Consider the following 27,449-nt stretch of genomic DNA (forward strand, 5'->3'; position numbering starts at 1 on the left):
ACATTGGAAGAGGGCTCAGCGTCTCTCCTCTTGTATCCTGTCTTGAGCTCGTCTCATCATAACGCCCCAGGCAATCTCTTAATTAGCCTCCTTAATTAGGTGCTTCCTGGTTTTCTTCGCCAGGGTAAATTTTGAACACATTCTGGTGAGAAGCGGCACTTCCCTTAGATTTGCCTCAGAGTGGGTTGTGAAGCGGGATGCTTGGTTAATGGTATCAGGTGGTTAGATATGCTGGAGCTGCAGACATGTTATTTGAACAACTCAGCATTCATGCTTCCTATGCCTTTTAAGTGATTTGCAACTATAACTTGCATTGCCTTAGTAGCAATACAGGATAAAACCTATCCTTACGATCTCCAGCAAAAAAAACCAAACAGTTTCTCTTCATTTAAGAAAGAGGCACTGCACTGTTATTTCGATATCTATGACCCTGTGTGTGTCCAAGGATGACTTGGCTTTAAGGGAGGAGGTTTCAGATGAATGATGATTGGACAATTGTTTAAGAAAATTGAAAAAGGCACATCTCAGATATTTCTCCCTGGACTTGTGACAGGTGTTCAGTTTCACGTGTTTGTTTTAGTGACAGTATTCCCATTGTTGTCATTGGCATCTCATCCCTGTGCAGTTTAATGTTGAAGTAACATGTGAGCTGTTCACTGAGCAGATGCACTGTAGAACTTTTAGAGGCTAGAGTCACGATGCACACTTGGCATATGGATGTGCCAGTCTTCAGGCAGCAGAAGACGTTAAGTTTCAAGCAGTAACGGTCACAGGGTTGGTCTAGGCATGCGGGTTAAGTTTGCATTTAAAGAGATTATGCCAAAATAGCTAGACTGTGCCACACAAGCCAACTTTTTACCAGTTTGCATATTTTCTTTTTTTTTGTTTGGATTTAAAAGATGTGTATTTTTGATTGATACCTTTCATATTACTGTCATTACTGTTTATCCTTACACATTGGGTGGCGAGAACTTAAAATAGTAAAGGTCCAAACTCTGAGATTTTTTATAAATTGACATACCAGAGGGAGTTTTGGCAAACCTTCATGTAGTTGTGATGGAGGCAAAATTTGAGAGAAGTCTAAGAGTTTTTTTTCCCCCTACAAGATAATTAATATTTGGTAGCATTAAAGAAACAAAAAGATAAACAGGAGGGATGGAAATACTCAACACACTCATTTCTTATAGTTTCTTATTTATTTACAGTCAAAAAACGTCCTCCTTCTGAACATACATTTTATATTTGCTATTTGTTTGCATCCAAATAGACATTATTTCTTTGACAGCGGGTAACCTTTAGATCGCTTGCTCTGCCCTTTCCCTGCTTCTTATAGCCAGATATTTTGCTCTGATGAATGGTGATTCAAACGTGGGAGTGATCTGTTTGTGTGTTGCAGACTTGGCTTGTCAGGTTGTCCCATGTGAGCCTTTTTTTTCTGACAGGGTTTTGTGTTTTAATTTCTGTCTTCCTATGCAATGATTGACTTGGTAAAAGCAGGTCTATTTTATTTGCCTCTCCTTGACTTGTGCCCTGTGTTGCTGGTTCTTCCCCTGTGTACAGACATGCCCATATTTGGCCAGTGTCCTGCACAGGACGACTTCTACCTGGTGATGTGCAGCCACTGCAGCCAGGTGGTCAAGCCCCAAGCCTTCCAAGCACACTATGGTAAGTTTCATACACATACATGAACATGCAGTGTATCAGATTAGTAGATGCTTCATTTAACACTTAACACTAGGAATGCAAACTGCAAGTATTCTTCTTGATCTGTCTGAGGAAATGTTAACTGACAGTATAACATAACTACTAAACATAAAGAGGCAAACCAATTGTTTAAAATGCTAAATACTCAACTTACTAAATGTGGAATTGCTGCAAAAAGAGAACCAAACTTAGAAAATACTTAAAACTCACAGTATCTACTTTTCTGCCTACTTGTTCTCACTGCGAAAAATAAACATGTCCACATGGTCGGGTGTCAGTCGGGATCGCAACCGGGTCACAATAAGTCCGGCAGCAAAAAGCACTTGTTCAGAAGGAACTGATGTTGCTGTTATGTAGAGATACTCATGTGCCAGCTTTGCCAGTCTGGGAAATCTCTCTGCAGTGACTTTCCACCAGTTTGTTGGCTCTGTATCCAAAAATGGGGTTACGTAAAAAGTTCTCAACCTCCATGTCCATGTCTATAATGTTGGTGGCGGCAGCTGTTGAGTACTGCTCCTCCAAAAGAAGAGCCATAAGCGCATCATCTTCAGAACAGTGGGTTGGCAATGAAACATTCTTTGAACTTAAAACACCACCCTGATAGCTGAATTTAATATGAAACCACACATTGGTTATCTTTAACTTATACAAACAACAGTAAAAAAAAAAAAAAAAAAGCCTGTTTGAGCTCACTCTGAACAATCAATTACTTGATACCAATGCATTGTTAACATCCTTAGATCACACCCTTAAAAAAATGAAGTGATGCTGAACATTGTAGAGACAGTAGAGCAGCTACGAAGGAAGTTACATATTAGCTCTCATCTGTAGAAACCGTATACCACTTCAACACTGGTGGTTATATTTCACACATTAACACACACTGTGGTATTTATTCTCCCTCACCCTTTCTATTCCCCCTGCACCATTTCTTCTTCACATGCAAACCTAATATTGGACACCACAGACTTTTATTTATTTATTCATTCATTCATTCATTCATTCATTCATTAAACCCACTGTCACACTTGTTTATGTTTACAATTTCCCTGTTAATATTTAATGTGGCTCTCAGATTTCCCCCAACATGTACTTTATTTCTTTAACATGCACTGATCATTTCAGATCAGACTGTGTCAGCTCTGTTCATACTTTTTGGGTGTGTGTAAGCTCATTCTTTGGATGAATTTCAACTTTTCAGTTAATTGCGCTGGATCTTTGATTGGAGTGCATTACAACGTGGATGAATTATGAATGTGAGTTTCGTGATGGTATCACAGTGAATCCTGTTAAACTTGACAGTGTTCACAGCAAGTTCACTAACGCCCACAGTTGCTGTGAGAAATAAACTGTCTACACATTCCCAAACTCATTTCCCGGAAATGATAAGGCAGGCTGCATACTGAAGTGACACCTACCATGCCCTGCCGTGTGGGCCCTGTATGATAAAAGTGAGCTTTCATATCAGTCTTTGTATATCAAGTTAAATTAGCAGCAGTTTTGTCCCATTCTACACTCTAAAAATCAATCAGAAAACCCTCTCAAGCATCTATTGAGCTGAAGTCAACTCTGTCTAAAATGTATTTCGACTTTTAGTCTAAGTGGTGCATTCTCCAGCGAGTTTACCAGCAGTTACAATAGTCAAGGTCAGCCACAAGAGGGAGATAGAACAGCACATGGCTCCTAGAGGAACTGTCCTTTCTACTGTGTTGACAACACTCAAAGAAAAGGACTCCTCCCACACTGTTAAACAAAAAGACTGATACAAGCCTGTCTAGACCAGACAGACTGTTGATCTGAACTGCAGTTTTCATATTTGACATGATTTTGCATTTCAATCGGTGCATTAGCCAGAGGGACATCTCTCTGTTTCTGTCTGTCTGGCTCTCTCGCACTCTCTCTGATCACCTGTAGGGCATGTATCAGACAGTGCAGGTCATCAGACATGAGGGGGTTAAAAAAAAAAGGAAAAACAGAAAATAGACTTGGGTGGCCTGTCCAGGAATTGTCTTTGTGTGGAAAACATTGATTTGGATAGATTTTTCAGAGAGTTGTAGATTCACTTCATAACAACACTCAAGTCCTGGTGAAACTCTGTGGTTCTGCTTTGAGAAAGACTAAGAGTGTTCTTGCTGTGATTTTCCTCCCGTCCTCTCTCAGACATCATTAGAAGAAGAATCCTTGTGGCGTTGACACAAGGAAAGCATGGACCTTGGCACTACGCTCTCAATGTGATTCCAGCCTACTTCTTTGAGCTCATCCTCTGCCTGTTAGGTGTTTGCACGTCTTGGCTGCGGCTGAACCCAGCAGGGATGACAGATCACTGTAGGCTGGAAAGCTGAAGGCTATGCTGCCGTTAGGTGCATTCAAATAGAACCATTCTATCATAGCATTGCCTTTTCTTAGTAAACAGAGATATTTTTATAATGCTCCTTTACCTTAAGCAAGAAAACTAATCACAGTGTATTAATTTGTGTCTATTATTTGTATTTATTCATTTTTGAAGAAGAACCAGGTCATTATTGTTTTGCAAATGGTGTACAGAGGCCAGGCTTGTAGAGACGGTAGTAAGGCTGTCACACTTGTTAGCATTTCCCTCTCATTCCCACATCCAGGGATTCCCCTCAGCACAGAGCCAACTCTTTGACAGTGTGAAACAGGATATTATAGCTCCTCCTTTTCCTTGTGTCTATTTTGTTTTGTTTTTCCCCCAATATTTTTCTTCACTTCCCTTTTATTAGTCTTCCACTGCCGCTGGTGTTGGCTTTCCCTTCTGTTAGTACTTTTGGTGTCACACTGGGGTTTCCTGGTGTGAGTTTGTGAGTTTGCAGAGTGTGCTGTCGACTGTGACTGGGACAGGACAAGACTGCAGGGAAAACAGGGGAGGGAGGGAGGGTGGGTGGGTGGGTTGGAGGTAGGAAGAGACGGGAAGAAAAGGTAGCCAAGATGAAGGAGGGAAGATATCTGGAGTGTGCCATGAATGGGTGTGCAGAGAGGCCCTTGGGTAAAAGGGAGAGTCTTTTCTGAAAGGATTAACTTGAAAAGGGAAACTAGAAGAATGCAGCTTGAAGGTGTGTACATGGGGCTGAAACAGGCTGGTGTTTTTTATAGATCACCTGCTGAGACTGAACTTTGGCCTCTTGCCCGGTTCTTCAGCTACACCATGCAGTAAGCCTAGTTAAAGGTTAGCATACTAGGCCCACACCTCATCCCAGTAGCTACCAGCCGACTCAGAAGCTTACTATTTGAACCCATAACCTGCTAGCTCTCCTGAAGCTAAATGTATTTTATTTGCTGGTAGTGTTTTCCTCCACAGTCTCCGCTGTTTTTGCTCAGGCGCCAAAATGTAAAAACAAGAGGGTCAAGTTAACCTTCAGTGGACTCATTCTATCAGCAGACACCTCTAAATCTCTCACTCTTTCTGTGTCTGTCTCTCAATCCACTTATGGTCACAGTCTTAGTGACCCCTCAGTGACCCTGTAGGCCCAGTATATCTTCTAGGGAGCCGTTGCTCAGCCATATTTCAAGGCTTTGATACATGTTGCAGTAGACATCGACATTTTGAAAAACAATGCCTGAATGAGATTGCTGGCCCTGTTGTCTGTCTTTGTAGTTTCTGCTGTGGCAAAATAATGAACCCTAGATTCAATGACATGAATCATAGCTGTGATGAAATGAGTTTGCGTTGTAGAAAGGTAGTGGGAATGTCAATGAGAGAATGATGTGTGCCTTTCCTTTATTATTTTCTGTAACTAAAAAAGCCAGTAACGGGAGCTTCCTTCCCTTCAGAGGATTCACACTTAAAAGATCAATGTCTGATGATGTTTTGAAAGCACAGGGTGCTGTGTGGTTTTCTTTCCAGAGGAAAAGATGTTCAGTTTTGGATGCATGCACTGAATGATGAGCAGTTTTTTTCTTTCTTCTATTTTTGTCTTTCCATCCACAACTCAGTATCAGCCTAACCTTTCCTGCTGTCATACTGTCTTTTATCAGTTTGCACAATAGCTTTTCTAAGAAGCTCAGGCAGGAAATGAAGCTCTTGACCTGTTGGCTGGATCTATTTCAGGCTGCGCTGGCATGAATCACAAAAGATGCTGGTTTGTTGTCGAGGAAACCTTCTTGCCTCAGTCGGAAGACAAATTTTTTGTTTCAAATTCTCTTACCTTCTCTCTGGGGTACGACCCAATAATTGTCACATTTTTCCACATTAACTAGTCTTTTCTGTGTGTTTGAAAAGAGCCGCGTTATGCTGAATTCAGACAATCTAATCAAATAACTTTTTATGTTTTAATGACAGCTTGGTTTATAATGTCATTCCAGAGAGAAGACACAGTTCTGCCAGCAAACCAGCCTCCACCTCGCCTTTCCCCGTGTCGGGCAGGAACAGGAGCAGCGGGAGCGGACTCGGGCCGGGGTTGGGCTCGGGGTCTGTAGCTGGAGTGACGAGTGGGAGCATCCTCGGCCGACCTTCCGCTGCTGGTTCCAGCTTATGCTCCTCTTCAACGTCGTTGTCATGTCCCTCCTCAAATCCCAAACTCCTAAAACCAGCCAAAGAGAAGCAGCCAGGCATTCAGCGAAGACCTCCTTCCTTTCCACCCTTCAGGATGCTCCAGCCGGACAAGATGTAAGTACAACTGAGCAATGTTGGCAGTAGTATGTGTTGCTTGGGTTGTGAAATATTCCATTTATACTGAGACTAAAGCTGAACAGTCACCTTCTTTAATCAAAACAATAATTTTAAAATGCAGAGCTGTAACAGGGGAATGTTAATGCCAGCAACTGTTCATTTTGCTATAATGACAACTAGGGTTGTTCTGAGGGATTAGATTACTTCTGTGATCAATTTTTCAATTATTTTTATGACCGTATAAACTTTTCCTGTTTTGAGTTTACATCGTTTGTAAAATACTCAGTTTTTATCATGAATAATCAGGTGAACATATTTATATCTGTGTATAGCTGCTCTTTAACAGATTCCCTTCCTGCTCCCTCAACCTGGCAACTGCTAGAGCCCTAGTTAGTAAAGTCTAGTCTTGATACAACATGTGACTGGCATTTCAGGCCTACAGTGACAAAAAATAATTGGTTGTTTAACCAGCTACTAATTCTGGTGAGGTTGACAACATTTCATTGTTCGCAGACCAAAGGTGTAAACATCCCTAATGTCAACTGAGTTATTTAACATTAATACAGTGTGTTTGGAAAACAACAAAATGTGAAATCTTAGCTATTCTATACTAAAGATGCTTTTGTGGTTAAAAAAAGCACTATTGTACATTGGGGGATGTAACGCTATTCAAAAATTTCAGTTATGTTCAGTACACAGTTCCAAAGATTCTGCCTGGTATATTTTCGGTACGACAAGGGTAAAAGTAAAGATTTTATAATATTTTCCTTTATTAGGAAACAAATAACTTTGACAAATTGTTTAAAATGCAGCATTGACAGGTCAGATCTCCCTTTTTACATTCAAATGAAAGATAATAAAAATAATATTATTTAAAATGGAATCATGCAAGCACTAAATGTGGACAGATTTTCAGTATGGTCAGTCTGTTCGCCACATGGCAGGTAAATATTTATAACCAAATAGTCACGTAATAAATAAATAACTATGCTGAATTTTTATTGCGTTGTTGCTTTAGCTGCAGCCTCTCTTTACTACTTCTCTGCTGTCTGCTAGAGCTCCGCTAGGTCGGGCTGACACACTCAAACATATGCACACACTGGACATGAGCTACTGTAACCAGGTTTTGGGGAACAAGACTTAATGACGGAGATACTAGCTGAAAGCTTGTTTGAGCGTTGTCGTCTAGAGCCACCCAAGAGGCTTGATGTGTGTGTTTTGCTACGAGTGCACACTCTCCATAGAGCCCCTCCCACTCCTCTCTGACGCACACACTGATGATCACAGGTAATCACTGTTTGAGCTCACAGCACAAAACTGATCACAGGTAACAAGAATTTAAACTCAGTATGTTTGAGGTGATTTGTTGAAGTCTCTGTACTGAAACCAATGTTTCAGTATCCTACATGACACACTGTGTGTGTGGTGTGCCCCTGTTTTTGGTCAGTGTGGGGACCTGTATTTGTATTACCTTTTAGGTCTGCACTGAACCGGTTCAGTGCGCATCTGCAATGAACCGAAGTGTAGTACCGAAACCGTACTTTTACAGCCCTATTGTATATCGGTTGTACAAATGCTTGAGACGTTTAACATTGTTCTGTATTGGCTATTTTTTGAGAGTATGAATGTGCTTGTATTTGGAAGTATTCATTGAATAATGCTCCTTCAAAGCTTATTCATTAAAATGTACTACATGGCCTTAATGGAAGCTGAACTGGATTTTGACATTCAACTCAACAGAAGAAGGTGCCACTCTGTATGAGCTGTAGCAGCTATACAAATATGAGGTCTTCTCATTTCAAAATGAACTTTCTTCTGTCATTAAAGAGTACCCCTATGCTGTCTGGAGAGAACAAAAAAAATTGTAATAGACAAACACATTTTTCCATAAGGTTTTTAACATTTCTCTGAGTCAGTCAAGCTTCAGTAGAAGGATAGTGAATAAAAGAGAGAATTCTGCATGATGAGCTGAATGCTTTGAAGGTGTCCACTCGATCCGTCTCAGGTGGCTGAAACCTTCCAGTTTAATTCTGTTTTTCTAGTACAATCCCTTGTGTTTGGCTTACCTCTGCATCGAATCTACGCATATATCACAAGCAGAGATATTGCATTGCCAACAACAGTTAGGTGGAGTATTGCAAAGTGACAGGGACACTCTAACACCCAAGTATGACATGCTCACGACAACATAGGCCACTACAGCGTAGAGTCAACGCAGACGTATAAATCAGGCTTAATAATATATCCCCCAGAAATCAAGCAAATTATAGTTGGATCAAAAAGATGTACAACATCAGTGTTGTGTTTTATTCTATCCCTGCATCGATTAATAAATACACTAGCTGTTTGATAGACATTTCATCAAATATCCAATCAAAATGTAAAATTACCAAGGCTCCTTACTAGACATGAAGTAGCCATTACTTGCTGTGGATATGTGCATATAGATCAGCTCCAAAAATGTTGAAACAGGTCAATCATTCATCCGTATTGTTGAAATGTGTTCATAATTTACTGTATAACAACTACTTTTTGTCAAACAGGATCTCCACTTCAGGATCTTGATTTTTATGATAGTTTTTATTCTGATGCTCCCAGCTGGAAGTTGCTTGTGTCGGTATCTTAACACTCTTCTTAATCTTAATCCAACAGCCTACCGTTAATCTGTAATGTTAACTTGTCAGTATTACACAACACAGTTTCAAAGCGCTGTGTTTGGTCCCAAAACCAAAGGCATAATCCCAAAACAAAGCTTCCGTTTGTTGTTTTGCTGTTTGTGACTCACACAACAGGTGCCTTCAAGTTTAGCCAGCACAATGATACGCACACACATCCATGATGCAAAACACTGGCACACTCATGTGTGAATGTGATTATAATATTTTCTGTAATGTTTCTGTGCTAAACTGACCAGACACACGGATAGTGCTGTTGAAATGATGCACCACCCATGATATTTAGATAGAGCTCAGATTTACAAGACTGCTGCAGTGATGGTTTCCATTTGTGTTGCTCGGTGACCAATGTAGCATGTAATACAAAGCAAAATGATATATACACTTTCTGTTTCTGTTTCTTTTTCTTTAGTATTTGATAAATGATGGATCATATTAGATGTTTGTTTTGTCCTCCCAGTCCCATCCATACGTGCACATCTGTCTCTTACCATGCATTTCTCACTAGCTCTGTGTTTCTAACTCTCAGCTTCCTCCTTGCTGCCCTCTTCATCTCTGTAACCTTCTCTTCCAGCCTCACCCCGGCTGTCAAGGTGGAGAAGATGCATCTGAGGGTGGACTCGTCAGCTAAGCTGGTGCAGGCCCCATCTGCCCCCGCCACCACCTCATCCTCCTCTACATCCTCCTCTAGCACCACTGTGAGCTCCAACACTACCACCATCACCACCTCCTCATCATCAGCCCTTAAACCAGGCCTTAACTGTCCCTCCATACCAAAGCCACCATTACTGGCCCCAGGTCAGATTCCCAACGGCAAGGGCCACCTCTCAGTCCTCTCAGATAAGAAGCAGGACGGCAGCAGCAGTGCCAGTAGCAGACGCCACATAAACAAGAAAGTTACAGGTACACGGTATCACCTTGATGTTGCATTCATTAACTTTACAGTCAAAAGATATCAGTTATCAGAGGAGGTGATTTTTTTTTATCACAATATACGTAAATAACAGATTTTTCTCTCATTCCTCTCTTCTGTACCTTCAGAGCGTGAGTTCAATCCAGATATCCACTGTGGCGTTGTGGATATTACATCCCGGAAATCATGCACAAGATCGCTAACATGCAAGGTAACTAAGCTCTCTGTTTCATGCAGTGTGTTTGGGCTGTAAGAACTGTTATTCATATGAAAGAAAAAAGCAGGTGAAGTTTCAAAATTTTCCTAAAAGTTAACCAGTGAAGGACTATTGTGTGGGACTGTATGTTTACCAAAATGGTTTTGGACTCCTTACCTTACAATAAAGAGATATTTTCTCTTCATTACCAGATCCTTATCTCATTGTTATGGGATAAGGATCAGACTTTTTAATACAACAATGGGTTCAAATTCAAATGTTTCAAAACTATATGGAAAAAAACGACAGTGAAATAAATAAGAGTGTATGAACTTTACTGTTTACTTCAACAAATCAGTCCAAATAATTGAATAATGACAGCATAATGACACACCCGGGACACACGGCTGCACCCAACTGCACAGCGTATTATTAGTATGTCTAAGTGGCCTACGCAAAAATCCTAAACTCTGTCAACACTATTAAAGTTCATGTATTTACAGTTCATGCACAACAGTCCGAAGACAGGTGGCCCAAACGTACTCCCAGCACAAAGCGTCTTGGCGTGCAGACGCACAAAACAAACACACAACTAAAAAACCAAACACAACTTTATAAACCATCATTCCCCTTAATAAAGACTAAACAGAATCCATCACATGCACAGCACAAATTACAGTCATGTGATCCAGCAGCTAAACAATGATTAAATAAGGATGAACAGCTTTCTTATCATCATGAATCATTAGATCTTGTCCAATACTGTCGACAACAACAAAAACATACAGCAAACACTTCAAACATTAAAATTAAAAGTATATGCGGCCAGTTATTTTTGATCCTCTCTCTCTCTCTCTCTCTCTCTCTCTGCATCAACATAACTTCTGTCCCTCTATTGTGCCCATAGGAAGGTTAAACTCTACTTCGTACATTGTATGTAGAAACACCTAATGGCAGGATCACCTGGTTCTTGATGAGAGAATAGGAGCAGACAATAACTACTGTTAGACTTTCAGGGTGGGGTTTGTCCTGGAACTTACCAAGTCCTCAGACTGTTATGCATGAATTGTAAAGTTTAATAGTGTTAGGAGACTACAGTGCATAGGCCACTTTGACATTCTAGTGAATAAAAGGATGCACTGTCTGGTGCAGCCGCAGACTGCAGGTGTGTCATGCTGTCATAATTCATTCATTCAGACTGATTTTGTTGAAGTATACAATAATTATGCATAAAGGAACATATTAAACTGTAGGGTTTTTTTTCACATTATTTTTAAACAATTACATTTCAACCTGTTGTATTAAAAACTTGGATCCTTATCCCTCAAATTACAAGAAAATATCTTGTATTTCCTAGATATGGGGTACCCCGCAATTTTGACCGTAATTATGCGCCACCGTAAAACCTTTTCAATTTCAACTCCATCCTCACTTCACAAATCACTAGTTGGACTTTCAATGATGGCCTGAAGTCTTTTTATTACTAGTGACATCAGAAGCTCTAAAAAGTTGTCCGGCGCTCCCAGAGGCATTGTTATCAGACGATAGCCAATAGGCTCAGAGATTGAAGCAAATGTTAGTGAAACTTGAATCAACAATATATTTATTGATTTCCGTCTGATTTGGGACTATTTTCAACAGCGGAATGGTTGCACTTGTTTTTGAAAGCAAGATGGAATAGGACAAAACAAAAACAAAAAAGGCCTTACATGTGTCACAGCATAGCACTTCATTGGAGTATGCTCAACACTGTCATGCGTTTGGAAAACAAGGGAGCCCTTATTCCTCAGAGAGATCAGCTGTTTTTAGTTTTATATTAACAGAAAAGTAGGGTAGGGGTATTTATTTAATGTTTGATGTTAATATTTTATATTATAATTAGCATTGTTAATAAGTTCTTCAAAGACGTTGTAATTATTTTCCTTCTTGCCCAGCAACCACTCTGACCTTTGGCATTTCATATGTCCCTCCAGACACATTCCCTAAGCCAGCGGAGGGCAGTGCCAGGGCGGAGGAAGCGCTTTGACACACTGCTGGCGGAGCACAAAAACAGAACAAGGGAGCGGGAGAGGGAGAGAGAACTCCACCAACCCCATTCCCAGCAAAACCCCTCTCTCAGGGACCCACACCCCTCCTCCCACCTCGCCGCTGCCCATGATGCCCACCAGGTTGCTCATGGCAACGGCCCTGCCCCAGACACCACTAAGCCTTTGCCACCCAGCAAACCCAAATTTCACAGCCCTGGTCTTCCACGGTACGTTCTGCTCCTGGTCTTCATTCTGTTTTTGAAAAGTGCTGAATGTACTGTATCATCCCTTCCTTGAAATAGTTTGTAACAAGAACTATCTGCGTATTATCTGTCCATCAGCCTAAACAGCAGTCACGGAGGTGGTACCCCCGGAGATCCTGCTGTAGTCCATGAGTCACCCCACCATCCCCAAAGTACCCCAGATGGCTTTTCTCGGCCCTCCAGTGACGAGGGAGAGAACGAGGAACGGGAGGACAACGCTGACAAACTGGACTGTCACTATTCAGGTTATCACCCTCGGCCGGCAGCTGTAAGTACACCCCATCAACTCTGTTCTCTAATTAGCTATACATGTTTTAAACTGCTCCAGGTTCAGTATTTTTCAGAGGATTATCCTTCATTTGTATTAAATTTCACTTTGTCAGAAATGTTAAACTTTAGATCCTCTTTCAGATTGATTTGTTTTGTATAATTGATTCCCTGCTTCTGTCTCTGTTTCCAGTACTGTACGTTTGGAAGTCGACTATTTGGGAGAAGCTGTTATTCGTTTGACCGGCGGTGGGACAGAGTGCGATGTACCCTAACCACAATGATGGACAAGCATGTCAACTCTCAGATGTGGAAGTAAGTCCTTTCAGTTCAAATTATATAATTGCAAGGAGTGATTGTACAGGTGCATCTCAATAAATTTGTATATTGTTTTTTTAAATTTCATTCAACTTCCATAGGTTCTTATATTTGTGACCTGTGAAATTAAATATTTCAGGCCTTTTATTTTTACTTGATTTTGACCGACAGCTAATTAAACCTGAAAGTATCTCATATTATTAGTATGTTTCCTAAGATCAATAAAAAAATATATTTGAAAACAGAAATTTTCAACTTCTGAAAAGTATGTTCATTTAAACACAAAGTTCTTGGTTGGGGCTCCTTCACCACATCTGCATCAATGCGGTGTGGCATGGCAGCAACAAGCCCTGATTGCTGTGATAGCGGCCTTAAGCTCATCTGAATCTTGGGTCAGATGTTTTTATCAGTCATTATTTATTAACGGTATTAAACCTTGTTGCAGGAAAATCCCCTTGGCCTTGGAGAACTCCTCCTCTGTTGCACCTACGCATAGGACAAGCACAAATTCCCACGGTAGCACTCCCTCTTCAGGCTTCCTGGCCCCCTCTGCCACCCTGCCCCAAACTCCTTATAGCCAATCCTACGAGGGCAAATCTATGCTCTCCTATGGGACCACCTTGAATGCCCGCAGCTCCCCTCAGGGCGGGGCTGAGCACCCGGCCTACGGCATTACGCAGGCCCGACAAGTGTCTTCGTCGCCGCAGATGCCTTCAGCCCACTCGTCCTCGTCCTCCTCTTCTTCAGCTCCTTCCCTAGCCTCAGGCCGGGCGCTCAAGTCCCGCTCCTCCTCCAGCAGCAGCACTACCAAGTCGTCATCGTCCTTTAGGCCCAAAGAGGTCTCCTCTGGCTCCTCCACCCATGTCATCGCCAACTCCACAGGTGGGGGCAGCAGCGGAGCCAACAGTAACAGTAGCAGCACTAGCTTCAACTCTGGGAAGAAAAGAAAGAACAGCTCTATTCTGTCTTCATCCCATGGCCCTCCTGAATCCTCCTCTTCTAATGCCAACTACTCTTCCTCCTCCTCTTTCAAGAAGAACTGTGCAAATGTCGGAAGCTCAGGGAGCACCTACCATCATGGCTCATTAGGTCCTGCATCCTCATCATCATTATCCTCCTCCCACAGTGGAGTCCACAGTGTGGGACTAAACTGTGGACCCACTGTGCGGACCAACTCACTCAGCCTCAAAGCCGAGCCTTCTGGGGGATCAGCAGGTGGCTCCTCTGGGCCACCAGCACGGGGTCCTCCCTCAGGCAGCCCTGCAGAGTCCATCAAGCGCATGAGTGTGGTGATGAACAGCAGCGACTCCACCCTTTCCTTGGGGCCATTCGTACACCATCAGTCCTCATCAGACCACCACACCAGCTTCAGCCACCACCCCTCAGACGGGCGTCTGGAAGGCAAGAAGCGCAAAAGCTCTCCTGCCTCTAGTGGCATTAATAGTGGAGGTGGGGGAGGAGGGCTTGGAGGAGGTGGTGGAGGAGGGGGGCCAGGGATGGGACCAGGACAAGGACCAGGTAGACCCAAAGTGGCTAAGTCACCTGCCATTAACAACGTCCATGGGAAGCATGGGCGGAGCATTCCAGGGACGCCAGGGCTGCCCAACAACTCCCATCTACATCAGGTGAGTTATCTACCAACCAGCATCCTCTTCATTCCCATGGAATGCAAAAGACTTATGCATCTCACATTTCATTCAAAAAGCCCTCTTAAAGACCAACATCTTGTTGATCCCAGCTTTTCAAATTTTTGGAATATTCTGCTTTAAGGTTTTCAAAAATTGTACTACTTCAATATTTCTCAATATCTTGTGCTTTAAGTCTCCATTATTTTTACGTATGATACTATCAAACAGCAGCCAAGCTTATAAAAGAACAGATCTGCAGCCATATTTTAATCCAATGCTGCCAAGAGCAAAAGAGAGAAAGCAGCAGTGGTTGAATTACAGAGGTTAAATGGGAGAGCGAGTGCCAGTAATGAAAAGTAGGCAGGAAACAGAAGATAAGATCGAAAAATACATCAAATATTCTCTGATTGTTTCCCGAAGTTGAGCTTTGAAAAACGAATAAATATGTCCACACCTTTCCATAAACTTCCAGGAAAGTGACAGACTTTGTTTGTAGAGGCCAGATTCTACTGTGTGTATCTGCTCCACCCTCTGTCACAGTCACTATATTGCTAACTGTTCCCTTTCAAAGATCAACTCACATTTTGTACTTTTATTTTGGCATTTCATACACTGCACGGGTTACATTTATGTCTGTTGCATACAGCAGTGGTACTTTGTCCCTTTTATGTGGATTGTTGGCAGGGAGCTTCACACCCCTGCACAAAAGCTGATGCTCATAAAATGTCCAAAATAAGAAAATTAGAAAATACAGACGCTGCACGCACTGCAGATACACCACACGTCTAGACTATTAATGATCATTCAGAATGAGTATTTCATTTTGGATTTGATATTTTCAGAGATGCTTAGCTTTCGATTTATGTCAGCTGGCCAAGAGCCAGAAATAAAACTGATGTAACATTAAGCCTGACCCCCACTAAAACACTTATTTTAATCTTAACAGATATTTAAAAATATGAGCTTTAGACTTAGTAAACATGGAGAACAACAGGGCAGTTGTCAAGCTCCTCTCCTTATTCATATTTTTCACAGGACACTTTGTGCTTTTTCCATAAATCAATAAGTTAGTCCTCCATTTCTGACATCCATCTAACGAGATGTCTTGCATTGACTGTTGTCCCCATGGCTGTATTACTTTTGCTTTCTTCAGTCGGCTTGCTTCACAGTTGGCTATCTTTCCATTGCACATTGCAGAATGTGTGTGTGTGTGTGTGTGTGTGTGTGTGTGTGTGTGTGTGTGTGTGTGTGTGTGTGTGTGTGTGTGTGTGTGTGTGTGTGTGTGTGTGTGTGTGTGTGTGTGTGTGTGTGTGTGTGTGTGTGTGTGTGCTAAGCTGTCCTCAGGGTTCCCTCTACACAGGATATCTGCTTGTAAATATTGAACGTGTAATACTTATGATTTCAAATCAGTGCATCACGGACCTTTTTTGTTGTAAAGGGGAAAACAATTACCATCACATTTGAAGCCATTTGTGACCTGTACTTATCAGGAGCAGTTAACAACTGAGCAGCAGCTCACTCTACAGCAGTGTTAATTTTGGCGGCTATTTTAGATTTAGTCTTAGTCTTTAGACGAAAATGTCTGTTAGTTTTAGTCACATTTTAGTCTTTTCAGCCCTTTATAGTTTGAGTCTAGTTTTAGTCGACGAAAAATCAAAACATTTTAGTCTTTTGATTTTTGCAAATACATTTTCTCTCTTCAAAATAATTCATGTAGTCAATCAGATGTCGGTATCAGGGCTACCAAGTGTTCAAATAGTCAACATTTCACTCCTTTAACCCTTTTGCTTTTGTAATATCTTAAGTGAAATAATTTAGCCTCTAAGATATTTTGATTCTCTTGATTCAAATAAAATGCCATGAACACAATATAAGGGCTGTATTGCACTTTTAAAACGGTCCCTGAATGCACCTGCAGTGGCAGGGGCACTTGATCAACAGTCAGTTCATGCACTCTGAATGCATCTGCATCTTTGATGACAAGGAGTTGATCAAAAGTTACTAAATGTGTCTGATGTTTCACCAAACTGGAATAAATCAAGCTGAAGACGCAGAGATTTTTACTGTGAGAGCAGCAAAAACGTCAAACATCAAATGTTAAACAGACGTCCCCCAGTTGTGTCTTTGTCACTAACGCACACCGGGATGTAAAAATCCTCAATGAAGATGAGACAGATGCATGGAGGCGGGGAGAGCTGGTTCATAAAGCACACCTGCTGCAGGTAGAGACCAAGCTAACACTGAGCCCTTCAGATAATAACTCCTCTGTCAGAGGAATGCATCACTCTTATTTCTAAAGATTAGACACACAGCAGGGGAAACGTGGATTCTTAATGTCCGAGGGTCCGCAACTAAAGTTTTCGTCTCGTCTTCATCTCTAAAACTAAACATTTGTTAGTCCGTGTTTTTATTATCAGTGAAGCACTTTAGCTCGTCTTAATCTTGTTTTCGTCATGAAAAAATGCGACGTTGACGAACATTTGTCGTCATCATTTTCGTTAACGAAATTAACACTGCTCTACAAACAGATTATTGAAGCTTTCTTTTTCCTTTTTCTCCAGCCAAAGGCTCGTCCCTGACAGCGGCATCCGGCTTCTGGGTATGGAAGCAGCAGGCGGACGGGGACTAGTCCGGAGCAGCCCGCTTACTGCTCTGGACTGCACGAGGCCTTCTAAAGTCAAACCCACATTACTCTCAGCTTCCCACAATCCTCAGGGTGGAGATGGTCTGGACTGCCCAGTGAAGTCAATGTGGTCCTATTTCTCCCAAAGCCATGTGTGCATGTTAGTGAGTATGTGCGTGTGTGTGAAAGAGAGAGAGGAGGTGGTACTGTGTGGGGAACGCGTGGAGCGCCAGGGGTTCTAGTGAGCTAGCTTAGGACCCCTTACATGAGTGTCCCCCCCTGTATTCTTAGAGGTCTTCCTGTCAGCTTTGAGGAAAGAGGAACAATAGAAACAGCAATGGGCCACTCATTGGCTCATTGGGTTCAGGTTAAGGGCTGCAGCAACAAGCCGTCATGACGCTGAACAACTGGGGAGACGACAAGCTGATCTCCTCTGTGTTTGTAAGAATGACTGTGTGATTGTGCACGTGAGTACGAGTATTTTCGTCATGTCAGATTCTACTGGACTACTGGAATTTCCGACTTAATTACACCCCCAGCGCCTGATCTCAGAAGCCTTGGACGGAGAGCAGGAGGAGCAGCAAACTGTTACTTTCAACACCTTAAACACACAATCACCTTGTTGGTTTGCTTTCTGTTTGTCTGACTCTTGGGCGGCACGTTGAATAACTTCGGGTCGCACGTAGTCACCTGAGACAAGCCCATTGGGACGATCGGGCCAACTTTTATTATCCAGAATAATTATGCAAGTGTTACCTTTTAATGATTTCTTACAAGCTTTTTACACTGAACTACAAAGAGTCTTTGTAGACGTGGTGGAGACCGTTGTGTTTTCAAATGTGAATAGGACGCCTGATGTGCCCATTCGATTGAATCTTTTGTCAGAGAGATAGCTCGGTCTTTAGGAAACCTGTTAATTTTCTGAATCTTTCCATTGTGCAAAATGACAGCAACAGTAGACCTACCCCCAACTGTGAACAGCACTCAACTACTTACTCCACAGGCACTGCTTAGTTGTCTTCAGAGCTAGCCAACAGCTGCTACCAGCTTTGCCAACTACTTTTGTTTCTTTTTTTAAACTAAAAGGCGGGCAGACTAGCTTGTGAAGCGGTGATGGTGCGTTGCCTGTGTGGACATGAAGAAAAATCTGTGCAAACCCTGTTGTTTTTGCCACAACTGACCTACTTTTTACCCGCAAAGGCTGTGTGAACGTCCACAACAGCTGTGGGAAGATGTGAATTGTAATTTTTTTTTCCCACCTAGGGAATCAGGTATGGTACGTCTTAACTGGAGCAAACTTTATGCACGTCAACCGTCTCCTGTGGGTTTGATTGTCCCTCCTGTGTGTAACCACTACCCTAGCCCTGGACGTTAAAACTTTCAATGCCCTGCTGGAACACTAAATGTGTGTATGTGTGGAGAAAAGATTTGTCGCAGTAGATGACCAGGCATTTTACTCTTTTCATTTGTCAAAATGGAGTCTTAAATCAGGCAATACTTGCCCGTCTTGCTGGGACGTTTGCTTTTTTGAGTGGTCTTGTGCAGGTTTTATGGTGCGAGATTCATAGAGATAGCTTCACACGACTTCTTTAAGTTTAGGCAACAACTTTTCATTTCTAGAACCTTCACTGATGTCAGATTGTAAGAAGTGGTGTCGATTTTTTTAAAGAATCATTTAGCTTTTATCTCGTAGCCTATGTATCAAACAAGTATTGAAGTCTCCCTATTTGAGAATACATATTTTGTTAACAAATTGTACATAGAGAAATATGTATTTTTGCACAGGCATTTTTCATACAAGCTGAATATTTGGTACAATTGAGAAAAAAAAAAAAAAAGATCTATTTAGTTAAAAAAAAAAAAAAGAAAAGTCGGAGTGGTTCACTGCCAAGTCTAATTAATGCAATACACCTATATGTAGAAGGTGAAGCATCTCATGAATCGTGTACTGAAAACCTTTAAGGAACAAAGTGTCGCCGCTGTAGCATGTGTCTATCCGACAGAGGAAACCTTTATTCACGTTTCAAGGTCTCAATCACATGTGCTTTTACAAGACATTTTACGTTGCCTCTGAATCAACACAGCAGAAAGAGTTACATTATGACCCAATTAGCCTGTGATTTTCAAATGTCCTGCAGGCTTGAAGCTGTGCCCTTTGTCTAACCAATACTCCACAAACTCTTTGTAGACCTTAATCACATTTCATGATTGAAACACTTGTGTTCTTTTATAAAGGTGGAAGGGACTTAAGCAATCATTGCAAGAAAGAGGAACACTTCAAACAGTCCAACTGCTTGCATTGTTGTTGCCAAACAAGTAATTTGGATCACAGCTTTTAAAAGAAAATATCAAATTAAGAAAGTGCCTGAATTTGTTTCACCCTGACTGTTTGAAGACAGTTTTCTTTGGGTTGTTTTAACTTACTTGAATGTTCGAAGTGTTTAGGAGTTTGCTTTTAAATCTGCCTATGAACCCTAAATGTGGTAAAACCTGAGCTTGTCAGCTGCCCATTATGAAACACTTCAGTGTTGTGTGTTTTTATTTACAGAGGGGGTTATCAGAGTTTTCCAAACAAGACATCGACATTTGTCAGCCTCAGTGTGTGGCTCAAAGCCTCCTCTGGTTTACTGGGATATTTGTACACACACACACACACACACACACACAGTCTTCAATCAAGTGTTTTGTTTACCCTCAAACTCAACTGACATCCAAAAATGTTTCCCGTGAACAGAAATATTGTGAGGATGTTTTTTATTAGCACCATAGACTTGGAATGTGAACGTGAGAGAGAATACAGCTCGTGTTTGGGAGGAAAAATTGAATCCACCATTCATACTATGTAAAAGTGTGTATAGATTTCTTTTGTATACATTATCAGAATCATTTTCAGCTGGACTTATGTATTGGCTGCTATGTAATTCATGAACAAAACAGTTAGAATTAATATTTAAAGAAAAAAGATTGTATAGTATATTTGTTTTGTAACAAGTTTCTGTAAATAAAATAATTTATACTGCTATTTATATGAAACCATGTCTCTGTCTCTTCCCTAAAGTAAAAAAAAAAGTCAACAGCAATTCCAACAGTTAAACAAATTTTATTATATACACATTATAAGAGTCACTTTGTCAGACAAACTACAGGATCAGGCATACCAAAAGGCAAGTCTTCTTGCTGTGATGAGAAAATATGGCTGCTGTAGTTACATGTTGATCACTCTTGACAGCTTCTGGACTCTGTTGAGCAGCAAGTCGCCCTTCTTGATGGTCTCCTGGTACTGCCAGTTTTTGCTATCAGGTCTGAAAGACATAATGGAAGGGCTTTAGAGTTGTGCCTGTGCTTAATCAGTTAATTCTGAAAGTATTTTCAGGACAGTTGTTTTACCTATTTGTTTCCACAATCTCATTCACTTTGTCGATTTTACAGTGGAGGCGGCCTGCAGCTATGAACCGGGACAGTTCCCTGAGGGAGGAGAGGGAGTTTGGATCAGTTAACCAGCAAAACAAAAATGACATCAATTATTATTCTCTGCACACGGATAAAAAAACAATACATTAGAAAAAGTTAACCTTTAACTACCTTTTAGCAAAGTCATACAGGTGATTGTTACCACCTGTGTCCATGTTCTCACTTTATAATAAAGTGAAAATTAAAGAAAAGGTTTCAATATTCTTTTAATGTCTACCATGAGTCAATAGCCCTGTTTCCACCAAGCGGATCAGATCAGTTCGTCTCGGTACGTCGCGCATTTTGTGGCGTTTCCATTGACTAAAACCAGGACGTGTCCCCAAATTACCGAGCCGTACCATCCCACTTTTTGGTACCCTCCTGTTGGGGTGCCAGACATAGCGATCCGACCCCAGAAGGTGGAGCTGAAACACTACAGTCCGTTGATTGGTCGACGGAATAGTCACTTCCCGTGTTACAGCGGTAATAAAGAACAACACATAACCCCGCCATGTTTAAATCTCCAGTAGACTTCAGGAAGATAACTTTTTTTGTTTGGAAAATGGCGTCAAGAAACAGCGTACCATGGCCGACTGTGGAGGTGCAGACTTTCATCGTGTTTTTGTTCCTCGTTGCATTTATTAGCAGTATACACTGTGTCGCGCTGCCATGACGTCACGCTATTACGTAGCTGACGCGGCTATTGACATCGGCTTACACGCCGCCCACCAAGTAGGGCATGTTGGCTGTGGAAAAGCAAACAGGATCAGGCGTTGCCAATCCGACCCGTACCAAACTGTACTGATCCATACCAGACAGGGAGAGCTGGAAACAAGATTCAGGTCACTGAATCCCATTTTTGAGCCTCTGTTATTTTGGCTGTTGTGCTCTAAACTCCAGCCGCATAATTTGTCAAGTACAGAGCAGAATTTTCAGCCTAATTCTTAAAGATAATTCTGAAACAATGCTGATCCGGCGTAAGATTTGCTGACAGTAGTATGAACATGCTCTCCAGCACCCCCCTACTCTGAAACCACCAAGAAAACAAAGGTTAAACCACAGTAATCTATTCATTTAGCTGGTGTCTCCAGAGGATTTGGCATGTGAGCATCATGTGCTAGCACTCACTGGTCAATGAACTCTGTGCTGACACCAAACGCCTCAGCCATGTATCCCAGGGTGAGGGAGCGGTAGGACTCCAGCAGCTGGCTGTAGGCCTGGATCCTCATCTCCCTCACATAGTAGCGGTAGTGTGGCGCGAAAAGCCAATCCTTCTTCATCTCCTGCTCCACATTGCCTGTGGAGAGAAATAAAGACTCAATCATTACTGAATAACAAAAGTGAGTAGAAAACTGTTTCTTTGAAGTTTTTCAGTGTTTTGTGTCGTTAGCAGAAATGTTTTCTCACCCAGAGACTGGAAGAAAACAGAGTAACGGCACTCGTACAGGGAGAACAGGTACTGGCGGACAGTAGGCAAACTGTGCAGCACCTCCAAGATCTCTGCTCCCTTTATTACCTGAGCAACACATAAAAACATTTGTGGTGACTTAAACAGGTGCACTCACTTCAAACATTACTGACGATTAGGGATGCTCCGATCAGATTTTATGCTGCAGATTCCTATACCGATCAGCCATGAGTGCCAATCACTGCCAATCACCGATACCGATCACATGGATTTTCAGTACATTTTTCAATTTAGTTATGGTGAGTACTACATCATCTGGGAAAAAAGGAACCATAAAATCACCTTAATTTAGAAAAAAAAACGTCTTTTTATTAACTTCTTCAAGAGAAAAAAAAACAAAAAAAAAACTTGCAGGCACAATGCAGCAACTATTCAGTCAAAAGGACAACTGAGAGACACTTAAATGTACCTGCTATCAGTAACCCAATCTTTAACAGATTGGAAACATTAAGGCTCTCAACAGGCTAAATAGTGCAGAAAGTCTAATAAATAAAAGACAATATGTCTAACAAGTTTGTCTTTCTGAATATGCCATGTTTGAAACTCGTGAAACTTACAGAGAATGGGATTCCTTCTTTAGGGAGACGTTCGATGTGAGAGTACACTGTCTGGTGGAGCTCTGGCAGCGCTACGTCTCTATGAATTATTTACGTCCCGGTGGCACGAAGCGGGCTCCAAGTGAGAGAGCAGTCGGCGGAACCCGGTGTCTTCCACCACTGAGAAGAGCTCATCTAGCCCGATTCAATTATTTTTCGGGTTATTTGCTTAGCCTTCTGACTGTCACGCTCATACAGGCGAATGTTGCCACCGTGGGCTGTGTTAGCTGCCGTCTGACTGATGCTGCTCCGGCTGTCTTCTTTGCATTCACTGCCGTGAGCCTCAAAAACTCACCATACTACGCCAAGTGTTTGCTCTTTAAATGTCTTATTAAATTGGTTGTGTTGACGCTTTTTCAACGTGCTTCCCCTGCGAGATATTTTTTCATCACATGTGTTGCAGGATGCAAACTTTACATCACTCTTACAGACTGTATAAAAGTTCCACGGCAGACATGTTTGTTGTGGTTTGCCGCTGCGCGCCTGCGCAGTGTGAAGGAAAGGGGGAGGGAGCATATTACACACAGGTCCTCTTCGGGCTGCAGGCTGCAAAGTATGAGCCACAGGTGATGGTTTTTGTGATCGGCAATGAAAGGCATTGATCGGCACACGCCGATCACATACTTTTTCACAGAAATCGGCCAATAATGATCGGTGGCCGATCGATCGGAGCATCCCTACTGACGATATATTACAAATCCTTTACACAAACAATACGTAGTCAAATTAATTTTTTCACTGCTTAAATTCTTGAAAAATGCACACAAACTCTCTCTGTAGTCTACCTTTTCTCGGAGGTCAGGCCTCTTGAGGGCAATCATGCAGACATAGACGGTGTAGGTGACAAAGGTCTTGTAGTCCATGAGCTCATATGAGGTGAAGGTAGACACTGTGTCGAGGAACAGCTCAGCAGCTTGTTTGAAGTCTCTGATAGCCACACAGTACAGGCCCTGGTACACCTTCAGACGGTTCCTCCGGTCCCAGTCTCCCCCCTCCTCAATGAGGCTGTGGATCAGAGAGGTGGATTAGTACTGAAAAGATTACGGACACTGTGAAACTGTTTCTGGGTGAGGATTCAAGTGCCTTTACCTCTTTGCTTTCTCTGAGTTGCGAGTGATGAGGTCGCTGTCCATGTAGAAGAGGCCGATCCTCAACAGGTAGAAGACAATATCTAGTCTGTGACCTAGAGCAACTGTCTTGTCGTAGGTCTTCCTAAAGGCAGTCAGGGCGCCCTCCTGTGGACAAAAAAATACAATTTAATTTCATCTAAATCCATTACATGATTTGATATTCACCTCAGGTGGACAGCTATTGAGCGCATTTAGCTATGTTGATCTTACAAAGATAAAGAAAGGTTTAACTTACACATCAGGTAAGTGGCAGTAAAAATCAGTAATAATTCACATCAGTGATGGATATGTTCATTGAAAAGTAACATCAACAAGGTGTCACAATGCAAAATATTGAATAGATGTTCACTCTAAGAAACGTTCAGTGTGTCTTGTTGTTTAATGTTGTGAATATGACAAATGGGTCTGTTCATAATAGGAACAAGTCTATGCAAAGGTGACACTTAGGATTGTCTATCCCAAAGCTCAATGATGTACTTCATTTAACTCTGACACTACAATGTCCTCTTTTGCAAACATCAATGATACTTCAACTTTTATTGCTTTGTGAGATGCAGAATGACATGGCCTGTAAAAATAGAGATAGATAAATATATGATAATTAAAAGTATGCATATGACACCTCAGGCCTCAATTTAATCTAATGAGACAACATCCAACCACTTTGCACTTTTCTGCCAGACACAACAGGATTTCCAGCAAACCCCAAGACATTTGACATTACCATAGAGCGTTTGGCAATGAAGCTAAGACAGACCAAAAGTCTGGTTGGTTGTCGAGGAGGGGATATGGACAATTATACAACTTATTCATTTTCAGAGGTGACCTCCCAACTGCACTCATCACTTTGAAACATTTTACTAAAGAAACTTGGCAAAAAGCATTCAGTTACCAATACATATCAGAGTTCCTTAACATTACAGCCTATGATTGGGACTCTGAAGTTGAATAGTTTTACTGAATGAACTGGTTGAATACAGTTTTACTGAGCAGGACGGTGCAGTCACAAGAAGCTGCACACTAGGTTACTGCAGTCTAGGGCTGTGCAATTAAACACAGTAACCCCAAAATATGTATTCATATATTGGAGCATCAAGGTGTCAGATTTGACTGTGGAGCAGTATTTACAATGTCTCAAAGGCCCTTCATGGACCCTTCACATAACTTGGTTAGGGGTGGAGGTCTGGATTAACTTTGGTACATATATTAATGTCTGTGCTGACTGAAGAGTTACCTTGTCTCCAATTCGGATCAGATATTCAGCTTTGGCCATCATGGCGTCCCGTATCTCACTCTCTCCCAGGTTCTTCTCCGCGTCCTCCAGCACATCATCCAAGCGCTTCAGCTCCTCCTCGTTGGCCTTCTTCATTTTACTCAGCAGGTCACTGTCCAGCTGCCACTTCAGATCTTTACACAGACCCTCATAGTATGGTGCCATGTCTGTAGAAGGGAAAGAATGCTGAATGAAACCTGTGCTGTAGTTTCTTGACAGTTAAGGTTCAGAGAGCTAGACGTGACACATCTCTTATTTGCGACCCAGAGAGGTTCAGTTAAATGTTTGAACTGAGGAGTTATATAAGACTTTAACCCTCCTGTTATGTTGCGGGTCAAATTGACCCTTTATAAAGTCTACTTTAGATAATATATGCCTTCCAAACCAGCTAAATACAGGATAAATAAATCTGGGCAGCATGTGACAGAAGAGGTGTCATGTTAATTTATCGACATCACTTCATAAAAAATAAAAATAAATAAAAATGTAAAATAGAATAAACAAAAATCTATGTCATGTAAAACTATTGTATTTATATTAAGGGCTTTCCAATGTACATTCGAAAAAAGTTTTAACATAAATTTTTAATGAAAAACGAGTGAGTTATCCTCATTGAACCATGATCTGTGAGAATTTAAGAACACCAATGGACTAAATATTGATTTAAATGGTTAGTAATGGAGTTAAAAGTTAAATTTAAAACATGTGTATTGGGATTTTTTGGGTTCTGACACTTCTGGATAATTGAATATGCCCCGGGTCAAATTGACCCAGGAACATTTTTGCTGTTCCAGAGAAACGAGCATAACAGGAGGGTTAAAAATGAGACATCATTTTCAACAAACTCTAATATAATGAGATGCATGTGGAACAGAATATAAACATATGAGCTATTACTTTATTCAACGTCGAGCACAGTTTACAAACACCTTCGTGTTGGTTAGCCGACGAGTTCTGAAAACTAGCTGACATGCTAATTTCCCCCCCAACAGTCGACAAGGTCTAATTTAACACACTTTTGTTATTTTCAGTGTCAGTTAGACCAAAATGAAACCAGTTAAAGGTTTCTGTATGTATATTAAAGTATTTCTGTGTTCTCCTGGATATTGTTGCTGCAAGTCACACAGTGCAGTTTTATGCTAACTCACTGTTAGCTTTGATCGAGTCCATGAGCTCAGTCTTCACTTTAGCATCCTGTCGGTGTCCGTCCATCGTCAGCAGGAACTTCAGCTGTGCTATCCTCAGATCAGGGTTCTTGGGCAGACCCTCTTCCTCTAGATTCTCCAGCGGCATTTTAATCTAAAGATACGGAAACTAAGATACAAACTAAATGCTTTTCTTTGTGTAGACAACTGTCTGCTACTCAACGATGACTACGGAAAACACTGAACAGCGTTGTTTCCGGCGGACTGTGAGGGGAGAAAGGAGCGGAGCAGACTGAAATCTAACAACCACTTAAATATGTACTGCCCTCTGCTGGACACAGGTATGAACTACACCACACCAGGAGGCTTATGTACTAGGCCAGGTATGGGAAAATAACATGAATAAATGTATGCATGTGGTTTTACAGTGTCATAATAACATTGAAATGAAAGATGACACAAATTATATGCTTTTGTAGTGCAATATTTTCCAGAAATAATTAAAGATTGAGGCAGCTAGTTCCTTTGATGGCCTAAGGAGCACACCGATTTATTTCTGTCAAACAGAAGCATCAAGATGTATCAAAGGTACAAGAGTTAAAACACATTTCCTTTTTTAGTGCATTTCTTTTCCTCTCCTCATGTCGTCCCTTTTACAACCAACCCCACCCTGGGGAGGGGAGGCCGTCTGGTCCAAGCGGTTTTGAAAATAATACATTTTATGAATGCATAAGCTCAATTTGGAAATAGTTAGTGCCCTGTTTCATGTTGCATTGAAATACAAATAAAAGTTGTTTTAAATCAGATTTTTTTGTTGTTGTTGTTGTGATGGAACTTTTTTTTTTTTTTTTTACATTTGTCATGTACCCCTTGCAGTACTCCCACGTACCCCTAGAGGTACGCATACCCCCATTTGAGAATCACTATATTAAGCAAGCCTTGACCAGGACTACGGTGGCCCTGAAGGACAAAACAAATTTCCAAAAGATGAAATACTTTTACAAAGTTGGAGACAAATTTACATTTTGGAAAACATTTCTACATTTTATAAAACAAAATCACATCAGAAAAACACTTTTACCAAGGCCAAAACAAATTTACATTCAAGAAAACAACACTTACCATTTCTGAAACAAATTTTATTCA

General features: G+C 41.4%; 2 protein-coding genes across 3 annotated transcripts in view; one reads left to right on the plus strand and one right to left on the minus strand.

The window, feature by feature from the left end:
- LOC117820149 (ataxin-7) overlaps window positions 1-19,455 on the plus strand; it is a 30,892-nt gene extending 11,437 nt beyond the window's left edge. For both annotated transcript variants that reach the window (XM_034693824.1, XM_034693832.1), the window contains exons 5-13: window positions 1,561-1,665; window positions 6,025-6,328; window positions 9,581-9,909; window positions 10,048-10,130; window positions 12,089-12,369; window positions 12,484-12,673; window positions 12,866-12,987; window positions 13,436-14,615; window positions 17,180-19,455. In XM_034693824.1, coding sequence (XP_034549715.1) covers window positions 1,561-1,665; window positions 6,025-6,328; window positions 9,581-9,909; window positions 10,048-10,130; window positions 12,089-12,369; window positions 12,484-12,673; window positions 12,866-12,987; window positions 13,436-14,615; window positions 17,180-17,197 — 2,612 coding nt within the window. In that variant the 3' untranslated portion in view covers window positions 17,198-19,455. The remainder of the gene's footprint in view (window positions 1-1,560; window positions 1,666-6,024; window positions 6,329-9,580; window positions 9,910-10,047; window positions 10,131-12,088; window positions 12,370-12,483; window positions 12,674-12,865; window positions 12,988-13,435; window positions 14,616-17,179) is intronic.
- An 866-nt stretch (window positions 19,456-20,321) lies between these two features.
- Window positions 20,322-26,591, minus strand: psmd6 (proteasome 26S subunit, non-ATPase 6). The gene is made up of 8 exons (XM_034689415.1): window positions 26,307-26,591; window positions 25,120-25,325; window positions 23,845-23,990; window positions 23,541-23,760; window positions 22,099-22,207; window positions 21,820-21,988; window positions 20,629-20,706; window positions 20,322-20,543 (listed from the first exon to the last, which is right to left on the minus strand). The coding sequence occupies exons 1-8, from the start codon at window positions 26,449-26,451 to the stop codon at window positions 20,447-20,449; spliced, it is 1,170 nt and encodes a 389-aa protein (XP_034545306.1). The 5' UTR covers window positions 26,452-26,591; the 3' UTR covers window positions 20,322-20,446.
- Window positions 26,592-27,449: the final 858 nt, after the last annotated feature.

The sequence above is a fragment of the Notolabrus celidotus genome, chromosome 1 (genome assembly GCF_009762535.1).
Source record: "Notolabrus celidotus isolate fNotCel1 chromosome 1, fNotCel1.pri, whole genome shotgun sequence".
Taxonomy (NCBI): domain Eukaryota; kingdom Metazoa; phylum Chordata; class Actinopteri; order Labriformes; family Labridae; genus Notolabrus; species Notolabrus celidotus.